The sequence below is a fragment of the Scyliorhinus torazame genome, chromosome 30, assembly GCF_047496885.1.
Source record: "Scyliorhinus torazame isolate Kashiwa2021f chromosome 30, sScyTor2.1, whole genome shotgun sequence".
NCBI classification, from domain to species: Eukaryota; Metazoa; Chordata; class Chondrichthyes; order Carcharhiniformes; family Scyliorhinidae; genus Scyliorhinus; species Scyliorhinus torazame.
Genome location: NC_092736.1, coordinates 25825799 through 25838921, shown reverse-complemented (window position 1 = coordinate 25838921; position 13123 = coordinate 25825799). Strand labels below are relative to the sequence as shown.

Sequence of the window (13123 nt, the reverse complement as noted above, 5' to 3'; positions counted from 1 at the left end):
TGTTATTGTTAAGGGGATTGATTTTGTGTTTGTTACTGTTTACTGTCTGTGGGTGGGCTGTAAATTTTGACGGAAAACGTGAAAATGGAGAATAAATACATTTTTTAAAAAATGCATTTCCGATACCTAGACCGTTCTGGCGGTGCACTGCAGTCTCCGGATGTAACTGTCGTGCACACCACTTTGTGGTGGTTTGCTGTGCCCTCCACAACCTGCCACAGCAGCGGGGGGACATGCGGCCTCGCCTGAGGAGGAAGAGCCTGACCAGGAGGGGCTGAAGGATGAGCCCAGGGAGGACTTGTGAGACCAGCTGGAGGGCAGGGGGCGGTGAGGGTTTGGCACGGCGTGAGGGTTTGGCACGCCCGGAGTGCCTGGGAGGCCCTAATCCCCTCCCACCTCTCGTAGAACGAGGCTTCGTCTGTCAGCTCACCCCCTGTTCCCACCCACCCTCAAGCAGGAGTGGTGATAACCCACTGTTTAACGGGTGCTCCTAGATCTGCGCTGAACGCAATGCGGTGTTTAAATCATCGCCCTAGATCGCTTTCATTCTGGTGAAACTGCGCTGCCTCGAAGGCCAATGTAAGACTTGGTGTCCAGAACTGTACATAGTACATTGGTAGAATTTAGTGCAACATTTTGGGGAGATAGTGTAGCGGTATTGTCACTGGGCTAGTTATCCTGAGACCTAGGACTCATAGAAGATGGGGAAATTTGAATTCAATACAAATCTCTGATTAAATGTCTAATGATGACCATGCAACTGTTGATTGACCTAAAACCCCATCTTGTTCACTGATATCCTTTAAGGAAGGAAATCTGCCATCCGAACCTGGTCTGGCCTACATGAGATTCCAGATACACAACAATATGGTTGACTCTTAAAAATACCATCAGTTCAAGGACAATTTGGAATGGGCAATAAATGCTGGCCCTGTCGAGGATGGGCCATCAAATCGGGTGTGAAATGATAGCTGTAATAAACTGCTGACGGGAAGGTGGCAAACCCCACATCAATGCTGCAGGAAGTCAATTGAGATAATTAAGAAGGTTTTTATGGGTAATTTGCATGCTGGTGAATGGGATTAAACATACATTTGGAGATTGAGTAGCAATGGGCCATCACATCCCCAACAAGTGTTAAAGCTGATGTTGAAGTAATAATAATAATAATTATTGTCACAAGTAGGCTTACGTTAACACCGCAATGAAATGAAGTGTAAGGTCAGCCATTTCACAGTTACCTTCCACAGGAGGACTGAAAGAATTAACAGTGGGACAGCCTGAGGGGCACACTTCAGATCGTGGGCCAGAAGCCAGTGACACCTTTTGTCAACTTGCATTCCATACATCATGAACTCTGTCATTGGAGTCCAGATTGTGTGAAATATGATGGCACAAAAATGATCCAAGAACAGCGCAACTTGGAATTATAGAGTATAATAGTCTATCATTTATTATGAGTAATCTTGCAACTCCTTTGCATGGAACATGATTAATGCTGTCCCATCTACGATTAGTTTCACTTGCCCTCCTTCAGTTTTTAATGGAGATCACAATTTTGGATGTATGAATGGAGCAACTGAGAAACAACATTCAGTGCGATCAGCGAAAGGGTCTGTCCTAGCCACATAATTGGCCAAGTTCCCCATGTTGCCATCTCTATATTGGCCATCTGCCACGTGATTGCAATCAGTTGGCTCCATACCACCCACTCGAGAATCTTGCCAAATTGTTGTATAGCTGTAGCAACACCCCCCCCCCCCCCCCCGCCTCATATTCTGACTTCTAAATATAAAATCTGGCATTGCATTGGGAATATTGATAACAGAGTTGATAGCCATCCTTTACAAACAAAATGGAAACAGCTGATTATAAAACAATTATTTTGATGAATCTGGACACAACATGCTCAAGTATTTTTTAAAAAAATATATTTTTTATTCTCCTTTTTCACATTTTCTCCCATATTTACACCCAACAACAAACAATAATCGGTAACGAATGTAATGTCAATCCCCATATCAATAACAACGATCCCATCCTCCACCAAACCCCAAACAGTGGCCCGCATGTTAACATAAACAAATGACAAAAAGGAATCACCCGTAATCACCATTAACACATACAGTCCCCCTCCCCCCAACCCCCATATGTTCGATGTGATCCAATTCTCGAAAGTGCACAATGAATAACGCCCATGAATTGTAGAATCCCTCCATCCTTCCCCTCAGTTCAAATTTGACCTTTTCAAGCGTTAAGAATTCCAGCAGGTCCCCCTCGCATGCCAGGGCACAGGGTGGAGAGGTTGATCTCCACCCTAACAGGGATCTGCCTTTGGGCGATCAACGAGGCGAAGTCTACAACATCTGCCTCCGCACCCGTTTCCAACCCTGGCTGGTCCGACACCCCGAATATGGCCTCCCGGGGGCCCGGGTTCAGTTTCCCGTGCACCACTTTAGAAATTACCCTAAATCCTCCTTCCAGTAATCCTCTAGCTTTGGACAGGACCAAAACATATGAATGTGATTAGCCCCCCCCCCCCAAAACGTTCACACACATCTTCTACTCCTTCAAAGAATCTGCTCATCCTTGCCCTCGTGAGGTGTGCTCTGTATACCACCTTCAGCTGTATCAGCCCCAACCTCGCACATGAGCTGGAGGTGTTCATCCTCCGGAGCACCTCACACCAGAACCCCCTCTCCATATCCTCTCCCAACTCTTCCTCCCACTTTGCCTTGATCCCTTCTAGTGGCGCTTTCTCCTCCTCCAACATAGCTCCGTAAACTGCCGACACTATCCCCTTCTCCAGTCCCCCTGTCGTCAGCACCTCCTCCAGCAATGTGGAAGCAAGGACTACTGGGAAACTCTATCTCCTTTCTGACAAAGTCTCGAAACTGCATGTATATTTCCCCCTGCTCCAGCCCATACTTCACTCCCAGCTCCTTCAATCCCACAAAACGACCCCAAGAAATAAATCTTTTAGTGTCCTAATTCCTTTCTCCTCCCATCTCTGAAAATTTGCATCCCACTTCCCTGGCTCAAATCTATGGTTCCCCTGAATTGGCATTTCCCTTGACACTGCTCCCAATCTGAAGAATGTCGAAACTGCCTCCAAATTCTAAACAAAGCTATTACTACCGAACTCCTTGAGTATCTCCCCGGAGCCGTCGGGAGTGGCGCTGTCGCTAGAGCCTTCAATCCCACCCCCCTACACAAACTCTCCTCCATTCTTACCCATTGGGAGTCAACCCCTCTGACCCAGCTCCATACCTTCTCCACATTCGCCGCCCAGTAGTAATACATCAGGTTCGGAAGACCCCAATCCCCTGCCTGCCTTCCCTCTGTGGCAGCACCTTTCTAACTCTGGCCACCTTCCCTCCCCATATGAACGATGTAATTATCCCTTCAATCTTTCTGAAAAATGCCTTTGGCAGGAAAATCGGCAGGCATTGGAAAATAAACAGGAATCGCGGCAGCATATCCATTTTAACCGTCTGTACCCGACCCGCCAGTGACAGAGGGAGACCATCCCACCTTGCCAGATCAGCTTTCACCCGCCCCACCAAACTAGAAATGTACCTACGGAGCCCCCCCGCCAATCTCGAGCAACTGCACCCCCAGGTATCTAAAGTGAGTCCCTGCCTTACGAAATGGCAGCCGCCCCCACCCCTGGCCGAGATACCACAAAATATTCACTCTTGTCTAGATTTAATTTGTACCCTGAGAAAGACCCAAACACGCGAAGCAGCTCCAGTATTCCCCCTATTGACACACTTGGTTCCGACACGTAAATAACAAGTCATCGACATATATCATGCTCCAGTATTTAACTAAGTTCCAAATGTTTCTCAACATCATTTCAAATCTGGTACTCCTGTTGTGTACAACATATTATTTCTCAGATTTATATCTTGATTGGTAAATGTGTTACTGACAGGAGGTTTGTGCATTTCTATCGAAGTGATTGGGCTAAAGGTAACATTTCACGCACTCTCCTGACTGGTAGAGGGGAAGTATCATCACTTCTCTGCACTGTAGTCCATTTTATTTGTCCAACTCAGCAAAAATGCCATTATCAGGATCTTCATGATACTGTTAACTGTCTAACAGCATTAAGGAGCTTGTGCCCCTTTTTACTGATTGGTGCTGAGACACATCTATGCTGGAGTTTTGTGTATTTGAAAATCCTTATTGCAATTAAAATCATCACCAAAACAAAAAACAAATTAATTTGTTTAATTGAATATAAAATATTATTCAAAGATTTTTGACTATTCGCCAAGCTGACATTAATAAGCAGCATTTTCAATGTCCAATTCACTAGAAAGTTAAATGGCCAATTCCTGCATTTTAGCTGAGTTAAACATGTATTGTCATAACCTCAAGGAGCTCCTTCCTTCATTTGTAATAATTTGGCATAAACTTATGCTAGCATGTGATTTTAATTTTAATTTATAATTGACTATCTTCTGACCTAAACAGGTGGTGCTTACTATCTCATATCCAGAAGTCTGGGGCCGGAGTTTGGTGGATCAATTGGTTTAATCTTTTCCTTTGCCAATGCTGTGGCTGTGGCCATGTATGTCGTTGGGTTTTCAGAAACTGTAGTGGATATCTTGAAGGTAATCCATAATTTCAGTTTGTTATAAAGTATATAGCCATGTCATCTTTAATTTATATTGAAATATCTTTGGCAATAATTTGTCATCCCTTTTCAGGACAATAATGCACTCATGGTGGACCCAATGAGTGATATACGAATAGTAGGTTGCATTACAGTAGTAGTACTACTTGGTATAACTGTAGCTGGCATGGAGTGGGAAACAAAGGTAAGGTTTTAGCTGCATTTTGAAAATGTTTATCAGTACAGCTTAAGTAAAAGTTACTTTAATGAAGTGTCTTGTCTTTAAATAGAACCCAAACTATATTTTGTCAGTTACTTTGATAGTAAGTGCGGTGCATTGATGCAAATTAAGCAGCTACTTTTATCTTTTAACAGGCTCAAGTTATTCTTCTGATAATTCTTCTTATCGGTATTGTTAACTTTTTTATTGGAACTGTCATTCCAAGTACCATTGATAAAAGAAGTAAAGGTTTCTTTAACTACCAAGGCAAGTTTTGTATTTTCTTATAGAAAGATTTGATGAGAGGGTTTAAGGCTTGCAGTCCAGTTATATTTGAGTGCTGTATTTAGCAGTATCCTATAATTATTTTTAATCTGTGCAGCTAACCTATTCGCAGAGAATTTTGGGCCATCTTTCAGGGACGGAGAGGGTTTCTTTTCTGTCTTTGCCATCTTTTTCCCAGCTGCTACTGGCATTCTTGCTGGTGCCAACATCTCAGGTGATCTAAAGGTATGTTCCTATTGAATATATTTTACGCTAAGCTTGCTTGCTTGTATGATAACGGTTTCTGATTCAAAACTTTACATTTCAGGATCCACAAGTAGCAATCCCTAAAGGAACTATGTTGGCAATCTTCATAACAACTTTGACTTATATAGGTGTTGCCATCTGTATAGGTAAGGTATATAACTTGTTCTTGAATAATAATTGTTTAGAGACTGAAACAGAGCATTGGAGATTGCAGCTAAATATTATTGTAAAGGTACGGCTGATAGTAAAAGGCAGTTACCCAAATCCCAAAGGGAAACTTGAAACAGCTGCTGCTGCCAAAATGATTTTTGCAATTTGTGTATTATGAGGAGGTTTTCTGAAATCAGGAAATCATGTTCCCGACTAATGTGATGATTTTATATTGAAGTAGATATATATTAATAATAAAGGCAATAAAAAGTAATACACTTAAAACACAAGAATAGCTTCACAAAGTTACAGTAAGTTCCAAAAAGGTCCTAGCTTAAACGACACTGAGCTAACCTCCTTTATGATCTCAATCGATAGAATTCCAGTAACTTTACCACACCAATTCCCTGTTGTTCTTGGGGTGTTCTCCGATGGTGATAGCAAACTGGTTCTGCAGGTCTGGTCTTTCTTCAAAATCTCCAATGGTGACGGTAAACTGGTTCTGCAGGTCTGGTCTTTTTTAAAAATATAGAATTCCTACAGTGCAGAAGGAGGCCATTCGGCCCATTGAGTCTGCATTGACCCTCCAAAAGAGCACCCTACATAGGCCCACTCCCCCACCCTATCCCCCGTAACCCCATCTAACTTGCACATCTTTGGACAGTGGGAGGAAACCCATGCAGACTCTGGAAGAATGTGCAAATTCCACACAGTCCCCCAAGATTGGAATTGAGCTCTGGTCCCCGGCGCTGAGGCAGCAGTGATAACTACTGTGCCACCATTACCACATTTCCTCTTTTAGCTATTACCAGCCACCGCATTATTTACTTGGAGATACCGCACTGTCTTTGGGGAGATCTAAGCGACTACCCCTTCAGACATGCTTCAGTGTTTTCTTAAATGCTATGTGTTCCATCCCTGTGATCTTTCTATCCTCTATTGTTTCTCAAAAGTTCCCTATTCCCAGAAATGATCAAACTCTTTCTTTATTTTATAGCTCCTATATTTTAAAAGGTAAAATTATCCTACCTTTGCCTTAATAACGTACAATTTTACGCTTTGTATATTTTCCCCTTTGAACGAAAACAACCTACTTCAAAACTACTAGTTTCATTGCCTTGCTTAAATTCTTATTGAAGTTCCTCATGGTTCGTTAACATAGCGAAACCACTTCTTACTGATGATTCGGCCCTTGCAGGCTCTCTGTCGCTTAAATCTAATTGCATCAATCACACCCCCGCCAGCCTGTTTTTCAGTACATAAGAAAAATGACGGGTGATATTACCAAAAGAAAAATATTACAATTCCTCGGATTCCTGACAATAAACATACAGAATACTTACATTTGTTAGCTCAGGTTATGTGGAATGAGTGGTAATCATAGCTGATAGACGTAAACGTGGAACATTTGTTTTTGCATTCCGTATACAAATACCGGATTTATTTTCACGGATTAAACAGCATTTTAAGATAAACATATTGAGATAGATGCGTTAACCCTAAAGTGCTGAAAGGTTTAGTAAAGCTATTGGCCCTCAGTTTGTGGGGAGAGAATGGATACATCTTTGCAGGGAGTAGAACATTGGAACGCAAAGGGCCTGCTGAATTTCAAGACAGAATCTTTTATCATTTAAAAAAAATATATATATTTTGCCTCCCAGGCAAAAGGTCTCAATCAATGGACTGGTGAAAGGTCGTCTGCCTGAAATGTTAACTCTTTTTTTCCCCTGTCCACAGCTACTGTCCGGCATGCTGAGTGTTTCCAGCAGCTTTTAATTTCAGATTTGCAGCATTGACTATTGAGATTATTTTTTGATATTTAACTGGTATACTGAAGAAAGGGTGTTGTTGTATATTATAAAGCACATAGTAATTTATAGGACAAAAAATTAGCACTACTGCTTAAAGGATGAACTGTTTTCTTACAGCTGTTATTCCTAAATTATACTGTACTGCCACCCTACATTGATCGGTGCAGACAAATATGTGTTAGTACTGCACTCGCGATGCTTCCTTCAGTGTTTTAATTTTAGGTTTTACTTCCTGCATTATAATTTCCTTGTTTCCGATTAATGGGATTCTTTAGCAAATTATGTTTATCTATTTAATCATTACATAATCGACAGTCTACAAGTTTTGGCAATGTGTGTAAATTTGGCCATAACTTAAAAATGCCGATCTTATACTTTTGGATATTGCAGCCGGGTTGTTGTGCGCGGTCATATGTTATAGAATTCTATTAACAAAGACTAATAGATATCTGGGAATAATGCAATCAGAAGATTAAGACAAAGTTGGACCAGAACAATGGGGCATGGGCATGAATAATTTATATCTTGTCAACTGAACCACTCTTGTACATACCAACATACAAATTAGGATTAGGAGTAGTCCATTCGGCCCCTCGAGCCTGCTCTGCCATTTGATAAAATCATGGTTGACCTGATTGTGAAAAGTGGTTACTTTCTTGTCTACACCCACAACCTTTGACTCACTTGTTGGTCAAGAATTTGCTGAATTCAGCCTTAAAAATATTCAACGATCCTATTTCCACTGCTTTCCAGGGAAGAATCGTTATTATGTGCCATGAAGGTGGATGTTTTCTGGGTTTTGCAGAAAAGGTATCCAGGATCCGGAAGATGTAACCAGACCACCTAGCCTTTATGACCCTGATGCTGCATCCTAACATTCTATTTCCTTTATTCATCTATTGATTCAATTGCAAAAAAATTAAAGTTTGTGTCACCTTTGTGCATGAATATTTTCATTTCTACAAACACTGCATGCATGGCTATAACTCCGTCTTCGTTCAATGATATAAATTTTCCCCCTGACTCAGAAGATTGTGGTTTCAAACATCGCTGAGCACAGTCTCAGCTGGAGTTTCAACTGCAGATGATAGAACCATAGTGTTACAGCGCATAGAGGCCATTCAATCCATTGTGGCTGCGCCAACCAAAATGAGAAAAACAAAGCGTGGGATTCTCCCGCCGAGCCCACACGGTGACTGGAAATTCCCGCCCAAGGTAAATGGACCGTTACATGGTCCGCGTCCCGCCTGTGGCGAACTTGCAGTGGGCGGGACAGAAGAATCCAGTCCAAAGAAACCAGCCACTCATTAAACTTGGGGCAGCTCTGCACAGGCAGGTGCCATTTTCTGGGTGAGATGCTCAACCCTTGGTCACATTAGAAGAGCAAAGTGATTTTTATGCTGCTGTGGCCAACACTTAACCTCTGGGATAACCTCTATTGGCTAAACTCTATTTATCTGAGAATAAAGCTGCATATCTATAGTAAAGTCTTTTTGCTTGCTTTCCTTGCAGGTGCTACCGTTGTACGTGATGCTACTGGAAGTATCAATGATACTATCAGTTCTTCGCTACGCTGTAATGGTTCAGCAGCCTGTATTCTGGGCTATGATTTCTCTGTCTGTAATACACAGTCCTGCCGGTTTGGTTTAATGAATAACTTCCAGGTAATAAATAACTTCCAGGTAATAATTATGTGGTCAATTGAATTGAGATGATGGCAATTTTCAACTTTATATAGAGTATAGAATTGGCATTAAAAGTCTGGTGTCTATTACAGAAAACAGTCCAAATTTCCTTCCTAGTGGAATCAATTATAGGCAGGCAGTCTAAATTTCAGATCGACGCAGTTTACTTTGGAATTTTTTTCAGATTTAAGAAAATTAATTTTGATTTGATCAGTAATAGCCACTTTTGGAAGGAATAACTAATCTTTGACTTAGGCCTCTCGGGATTAGAAGAGTCATGGGAATCCTCAATTAATGTTTGTTAATTTAAGCATAAAACCTGATCCTTATCCTGGGCTTGTTCTACACATTGATTATTTTATTCAGACTTGGGGCTTGGTTTATTTGATCACTTGAACATGTGTTGATTGATATGCACATTAAAGATGCCAGAGTACGACTTGAGCAGTGAGTTTTCTCGGCATTATGGTTAACATTCCAAGTAGTGCTGAAGGCACTGGAGAGTCTGAGGTCTACAGCACAGACAAGGCCATTCGGCTCAATGCGTCTGTGCTGGTCAGAAACAACCATCAAGTACTCTAATCGGGGCAAGGCCAATTTTGATGGCATCAGACAGGAACTTTCAGAGGTAGATTGGGGGAGACTGTTGGCAGGCAAAGGGACGGCTGTTAAATGGGAGGCTTTTAAAAATGTGTTAACCAGGGTGCAGGGTAAGCACATTCCCTTTAGAGTGAAGGGCAAGGCTGGTAGAAGTAGGGAACCCTGGATGACTCGAGATATTGAGACTCTGGTCAAAAAGAAGAAGGAGGCATATGACGTACATAAGCAACTGGGATCAAGTGGATCCCTTGAAGAGTATAGAGATTGTCGAAATAGAGTTAAGAGGGAAATCAGGAGGGCAAAAAGGGGACATGAAATTGCTTTGGCAAATAATGCAAGGGAGAATCCAAAGAGATTCTACAGATACATAAAGGGGAAAAGAGTAACTAGGGACAGAGTAGGGCCTCTTGAGGATCAACAAGGACATCTATGTGCAGAGCCACAAGAGTTGGGTGAGATCCTGAATGAATATTTCTCATCGGTATTCACGGTGGAGAAAGGCATGGATGTTAGGAAACTAAGGGAAATAAATAGTGATGTCTTGAGAAGTGTGCATATTACAGAGGAGGAGGTGCTGGAAGTCTTAAAGCGCATCAAGGTAGATAAAACCCCGGGACCTGATGAAATGTATCCCAGAATGTTGTGGGAGGCTAGGGAGGAAATTGCGGGTCCCCTAACAGAGATATTTGAATCATCGGCAACCACAGGTGAGGTGCCTGAAGATTGGAGAGTGGCGAATGTTGTGCCCTTGTTTAAGAAGGGCAGCAGGGAAAAGCCTGGGAACTACAGACCTGTGAGCCTAACGTCTGTAGTAGGTAAGTTGCTAGAAGGTATTCTGAGAGACAGGATCTACAAGCATTTAGAGAGGCAAGGACTGATTCGGGGCAGTCAGCATGGCTTTGTGCGTGGAAAATCATGTCTTCTCAAATTTGATTGAGTTTTTTGAGGGGGTGACCAAGAAGGTAGATGAGGCAGTGCAGTAGACGTTGTCTACATGGACTTTAGCAAAGCCTTTGACAAGGTACCGCATGGTAGGTTGTTGCAGAAGGTTAAAGCTCACGGGATCCAGGGTGAGGTTGCTAATTGGATTCAAAATTGGCTCGACGACAGAAGGCAGAGGGTGGTTGTAGAGGGTTGTTTTTCAAACTGGAGGCCTGTGACCAGTGGTGTGCCTCCGGGATCGGTGCTGGGTCCACTGTTATTTGTGATTTATATTAATGATTTGGATGAGAATTTAGGAGGCATGGTTAGTAAGTTTGCAGATGACACCAAGATTGGTGGCACAGTGGATAGTGAAGAAGGTTATCTAGGATTGCAACGGGATCTTGATCAATTAGGCCAGTGGGCCGACGAATGGCAGATGGGAGTTTAATTTAGATAAATGTGAGGTGATGCATTTTGGCAGATCGAATCAGGCCAGGACCTACTCAGTTAATGGTATGGCGTTGGGGAGAGTTATAGAACAAAGAGATCTAGGAGTACAGGTTCATAGCTCCTTGAAGGTGGAGTCGCAGGTGGACAGGGTGGTGAAGAAGGCATTCGGCATGCTTGGTTTCATTGGTCAGAACATTGAATACAGGAGTTGGGACGTATTGTTGAAGTTGTACAAGACATTGGTACGGCCACACTTGGAATACTGTGTGCAGTTCTGGTCACCCTATTATAGAAAGGATATTATTAAACTAGAAAGAGTGCAGAAAAGATTTACTAGGATGTTGCCGGGACTTGATGGGTTTGAGTTATAAGGAGAGGCTGGATAGACTGGGACTTTTTTCCCTGGAGCGTAGGAGGCTTAGGGGTGATCTTATAAGAGGTCTATAAAATAATGAGGGGCATAGATAAGGTAGATAGTCAACATCTTTTCCCAAAGGTAGGGGAGTCTAAAACTAGAGGGCATAGGTTTAAGGTGAGAGGGGAGAGATTCAGAAGGGCCCAGAGGGGCAATTTCTTCACTCAGAGGGTAGTGAGTGTCTGGAATGGGCTGCCAGAGGTAGTAGTAGAGGCGGGTACAATTGTGTCTTTTAAAAAGCATTTAGATAGTTACATGGGTAAGATGGGTATAGAGGGTTATGGGCCAAGTGCGGGCAACTGGGACTAGCTTAATGGTAACAACTGGGCGGCATGGACTGGTTGGGCCGAAGGGCCTGTTTCCATGCTGTAAACTTCTATGATTCTATAATCCCATCTTCTAGCGCCTGGGCCCATTGCCTTGTATGCCTTGGAATCGCAAGTGCACATCTAAATACTTCAATGTTATGAGGGTCTCTGCCTCCACCTCCCTTTCGGGCAGTGCTTCCAGATTCCTACCAGCCTCTGGGTGAAAGGGTTTCTCCCCCCCCCCCCCCCCCCCCCCCCCCCCCCCCCCCCCCATCCACTCTAAACCTTCTGTCCTTTACCTTAAATCTATGCCCCCTGGTCAGTGATCCCTCCACCAAGGAGAAGTTTACAACACTGATTGATTCCTGTGGTACTCCACTGGACACAGGCTTCCAGTCAGAAAAATACCGCATGAACATCACCCTCTGCTACCTGCCGCTCAGCTAATTCTGGATCCAATGTGCCAAATTGCCTTGGATCCCATGGGCTCTTGGCCTCACTATCAGCCTCCCATGTGGGACCTTATCAAAAGCCTTGCTGATGTTCGATTAGACTAGGTCAAATACATTGCAAATACATTTCCACACTTGAATACATCTTTGAAAAGTTCAATCAAGTTGGTCATACATGACCTCCACTTAACAAAACCAAACTGATTGTTCTTGATTGATCCATGCCTCTCCAAATGCAGATTAATTCTGTGTCTCCAAATTGCTTCCAATAGTTTCCCCACCACTGAGATTAGACTGAATGGCCTGCAGTTTCATGGTTTATCCCTTCTCCCTTCTTGAATAATGGTACCACATTGGCTATCCTCCAGTACCTCTGGCACCTCTCCTGTGACCAGAGAGGAATTGCCAGTGCCACTGCTATTTCCTCCTTTGTCTCACTCAACAACCTGGGTTACATTTTATCTGGCCCTGACGATTTGTCCACTTCTAAGCCTGCCAGACCACTCGGAGTTTCCTCTCTGTCTGTTAATTTGTTTAATTTTATCACAATCCTAAACAAACTGGGCAGCACGGTAGCACAGTGGTTAGCACTGTTGCTTCACCGCTCCAGGGTCCCAGGTTCGATTCTCGGCTTGGGTCACTGTCTGTGCGGAGTCTGCACGTTCTCCCTGTGTCTGCGTGGGTTTCCTCCAGATGTTCCGGTTTTCTCCCACAGTCCAAAGATGTTCAGGTTACGTGGATTGGCCATGATAAATTGTCCTTAGTTTCCAAAAAAGGTTAGATAGAGTGACTGGGTTACGGGGATAGGGATAGGGTGGAAGTAGGGTGCTCTTTCCAAGGGCTGCTGCAGACTCGATGGGCCAAATGGCCTCCTTCTACACTATAAATTCTGTAAATTAGGTGACAGCCACCCCTGACTCATTCCCCAGGGCAATAGCTTGGCCAATCCGAGT

The 13123-nt window shown here is 43.2% G+C and overlaps 1 protein-coding gene across 6 annotated transcripts in view; it reads left to right on the top strand.

Annotated features, from left to right (window-relative positions):
* slc12a1 (solute carrier family 12 member 1) overlaps positions 1-13123 on the top strand; it is a 180336-nt gene that overhangs the window by 67730 nt on the left and 99483 nt on the right. For all 6 annotated transcript variants that reach the window (XM_072493016.1, XM_072493015.1, XM_072493012.1 and 3 more), the window contains 6 exons: positions 4483-4622; positions 4719-4829; positions 5000-5111; positions 5227-5354; positions 5437-5521; positions 8849-9000. In XM_072493016.1, the coding sequence (XP_072349117.1) occupies positions 4483-4622; positions 4719-4829; positions 5000-5111; positions 5227-5354; positions 5437-5521; positions 8849-9000 (728 nt within the window). The remainder of the gene's footprint in view (positions 1-4482; positions 4623-4718; positions 4830-4999; positions 5112-5226; positions 5355-5436; positions 5522-8848; positions 9001-13123) is intronic.